Source organism: Echinops telfairi, unplaced genomic scaffold (assembly GCF_000313985.2).
Source record: "Echinops telfairi isolate 266 unplaced genomic scaffold, ASM31398v2 ScPeMD7_7420;HRSCAF=8458, whole genome shotgun sequence".
Lineage (NCBI taxonomy): Eukaryota > Metazoa > Chordata > Mammalia > Afrosoricida > Tenrecidae > Echinops > Echinops telfairi.
Genome location: NW_022111320.1, coordinates 53,295,094 through 53,298,034, shown reverse-complemented (window position 1 = coordinate 53,298,034; position 2,941 = coordinate 53,295,094). Strand labels below are relative to the sequence as shown.

At 62.4% G+C, this 2,941-nt stretch overlaps 1 protein-coding gene across 1 annotated transcript; it reads right to left on the bottom strand.

The window, feature by feature from the left end:
* Positions 1-12: 12 nt before the first annotated feature.
* On the bottom strand, positions 13-2,717 carry SMIM4 (small integral membrane protein 4). Its single transcript, XM_004715269.2, has 2 exons — positions 2,498-2,717; positions 13-275 (listed from the first exon to the last, which is right to left on the bottom strand). The coding sequence occupies exons 1-2, from the start codon at positions 2,646-2,648 to the stop codon at positions 202-204; spliced, it is 225 nt and encodes a 74-aa protein (XP_004715326.1). The 5' UTR covers positions 2,649-2,717; the 3' UTR covers positions 13-201.
* Positions 2,718-2,941: the final 224 nt, after the last annotated feature.

Genomic DNA, 2,941 nt, shown 5'->3' with positions numbered 1-2,941 from the left:
GGCCATCAGGACCCAGAATTCTGATTGGTTCCAACGTTCAGTGGATTAGCTGCATTTCCAGGGGAAACTACTTCCCTCAAGCACCACCCAGCGATGCCTTGGGGAGTCTCCCGAAGTCCTAGAGTAAGTCTTCCCAAAGGCAGTTCTTGGAAGCGTGGGCGGCTGTGTCCGATCAAGGTCTGGAGAGCAGTGCGGCCCCACTCACTTTGACTCCGGCGCACCGTCCAGCCTGCGCTGATACTGCCTCTCTGAGGCCTTTCTCCGGTAGACGTCATCTGCACCGAACAAACATTCTGCTTAGAGGCTCAGGGAGCTGGCGAGTAAAAATACTCCGGCCCTTTCATCCTGGAATCTCAACATGAGCGTCTACCCAGGTTAGGAGGGGTGAGTCTTCAAAGACCTGTAGCCACTAAGTGAGTTTCTTTCCGAGTTCCCACCACACCTCTTAGCAGTCTTGTAAGACCGCCTGACGATGTCTCTCCTGCGCTGAGATCTTAGACCCCTAAAAGCACTTCTTTTTCCCCTCGCTGATTTGAGCCCAGGGACCTCGGGCAGCAGGGCAGGTGCATTGCTTTCCTTCCGTTGGGTGGCTGCTTTCCCTGACACTCCTTCCCCACCTGTGGGCAACACTCCCTGTTCCTTTGGGACGGATGTTATGCCAACTCTACATGGCTGTGACTCCCTCCCTCAGTCCCGAGAATATGAGCATCTAGCTCAGGCTCCTGGACCCCGTCCCCGCCCAGCTACCAGACAGCACCACCCACAGGGACGAGACCACCTTTCTGGACCCTTGCCCACGTCCCCAACTGCAGCCATCCTTCGAAACCCCACTGCGATTTGGTCAAGCATTCTGCCCTGTGATTATAACCCTACCACCTGCCCTTCCGAAACCACACCCCCTGGCGTGCACTGACTTTCAGCAGCCTGCAGGGCTGGCCCTTGGCAGAGCCAACACCCTAGGGCTGCTGAGGGTGTAAAACTACCTGAGAGCCTCACTTTCTCCTGCAGAGCAGCTGGTGTGTTTAAACCAACAAACTGGTGGTTGGCATCCCAGTGGACCCCACTACCTTCCTCAAGCCCCTTCTTGTCCTGCCTTCCTGCCCGAGACAAATCCCTTCATGCCCTCCTCTGGGTCCTGGCTTTCTGACAGATCCAGTTTCTCTACCACAGTGAACTCTGTGCCCTCCCTCCAGACCCCAGCAGCGGCTGGTATCTCACCCAACCCATGGCCTAACCATTTGTTTCCTTGCCCATGACAAACATGACCCATGACCATTAAATGGCCAGGACCACCTCCTCAGAGGAAAAACACTTCCTGAGAACTTCCCGGCCTGAGGCTCTCCAGCCTGTCCACCCGTCTTTGAGGTCACTGCACAGCACGTCTGTCTCTCTCCCTTCCTGGGCTGTTTGTTCCCTGGAGGATCTGCCTCCTGCACTCCCAGTCGCCCATGAAATGCCAAGTTAAAACCCCACCCCCACCCCCGCCTTTCACTCCAGTCTGCTTGGGAATGACCCCCAAATCCAGTCTCCAGCCCTGTCCTGCCTCAAGAGGTCGGCTCTGTAGCGCCACCTCCAGCTCAGCCCCAGATGGACCTGCCTGTACTCCACCTCCTCCAGGTGAGCCCAGTAACCACCACGCCCTCTCGGCTCCACCTGGCGTCTCCAGCCCCCACCTGGATGCCCCACAGCCCAACGCGCCCCGCGGGGCCATCCTTCAGCCCTCTGTGCAGTCCTGCTGTCCTCCACCACGCCCACCAGCCTCGACCCCTCACGGAGCACTGTCCACCTGAGGTGCCCCACCTCAGATTCCCAAATCCTACCCTAACTTCCACAGCTCAGACCACCAGGCTTTACGGTAAACGTCTAAGTCGTGGCATGGGAAGCTTCTCGGAGTCCCTCTGTCTGTCTCCCTCCCTCCTCGTGTCATCTGAAAGTCTAACTCGGGGGCCCCGCATCTCAGGGCGCAGTCGTGCTCCCGTCTCAATGACGGCTTCTTCCACAAGGTCAGCGGTTGGAAACCACCCGCAGCTGCAAGGGAGAGAGAGGAGGCTCTCGACTCCACAGGCGCCGTTCTACTGCGTCCTCTGGGCGCGCTCAAGCCCCCGAGGCTGGACGTCGGTGCTGGCCACTTCGCAACGAGTGGCTAACGTCGGGCCGAGTGTTAACTGCCGCGGGGAGGCCGAAAACTCGCTAGACGCACCGCCGCGGCCCGAAGACGAAGGGTGGGAATTTCCAGCATGACGTAGTTTCGGGAAAGCGCCAAAGCAGAGTGGGCCTCGGGGGCGGGCAGCCTGCCCCAAGTAACCGGGCGGCGCGGGCCAGGCCCTGCGGGTGCAGGCGGGCCGCCCGCGGGCGAGCGAAACGGCCCGTGCCCTTGCGACAAGGGCAAAGGCAGCTCCGCTCGGGGCGCGAGGGAGGCGCTGCCCGCGATCCCGGGGCACCCCCAGGCGAACAGGGCCCCCGCTGCCTCGCGTCGTCCGGCATGGGCCGCACTTACAGAAGGTCTCCTGCCCGACGCGCATTTTGATCATGATCCACTCCATCGTGGCTCCGAGCACGAAAAAGAAAGGCAGGAACCTGTAGATGCCGAGCCGCTCCTTCCCGGGAACGCATCGCAGAAGTCGCCTCACCTGGGCTCTGGGGAGCATGCTCGACCCGAGAGCCGGAAAGAAGCGCGGCCGGGAGTCCAACCTGGGCGAGAGCCGGCGGCGGTGCCCGGAGCCCCCGCCCCCGCCGGCACCGGCCGACCAGCAGCTCCAGCGACAGCGCGCGGCGGGGCGCGGACCCGCCCAGCAGTGACGAGGGCGCGCGTGCTCCGTAGGGCTCCGGCGCCTCTGCGGGGAGTCTGCGCAGGCGCCTGGGCCCCCGGAAGGCCGGCCAGGGGGCGGAGCCACCGCGTGGCGTCGGCCCCGCCCCCAGCAGCCCCGCTCCGCCCGCCCCC

Excerpts from the sequence above, each read along its gene's own strand:
- SMIM4 (XM_004715269.2), bottom strand. The coding sequence starts at position 2,648 with ATGCTCCCCAGAGCCCAGGTGAGGCGACTTCTGCGATGCGTTCCCGGG. Across the intron at positions 276-2,497 it reads CGTCGGGCAGGAGACCTTCT|ATGACGTCTACCGGAGAAAG; the intron begins GTAAGTGCGGCC and ends TGTTCGGTGCAG.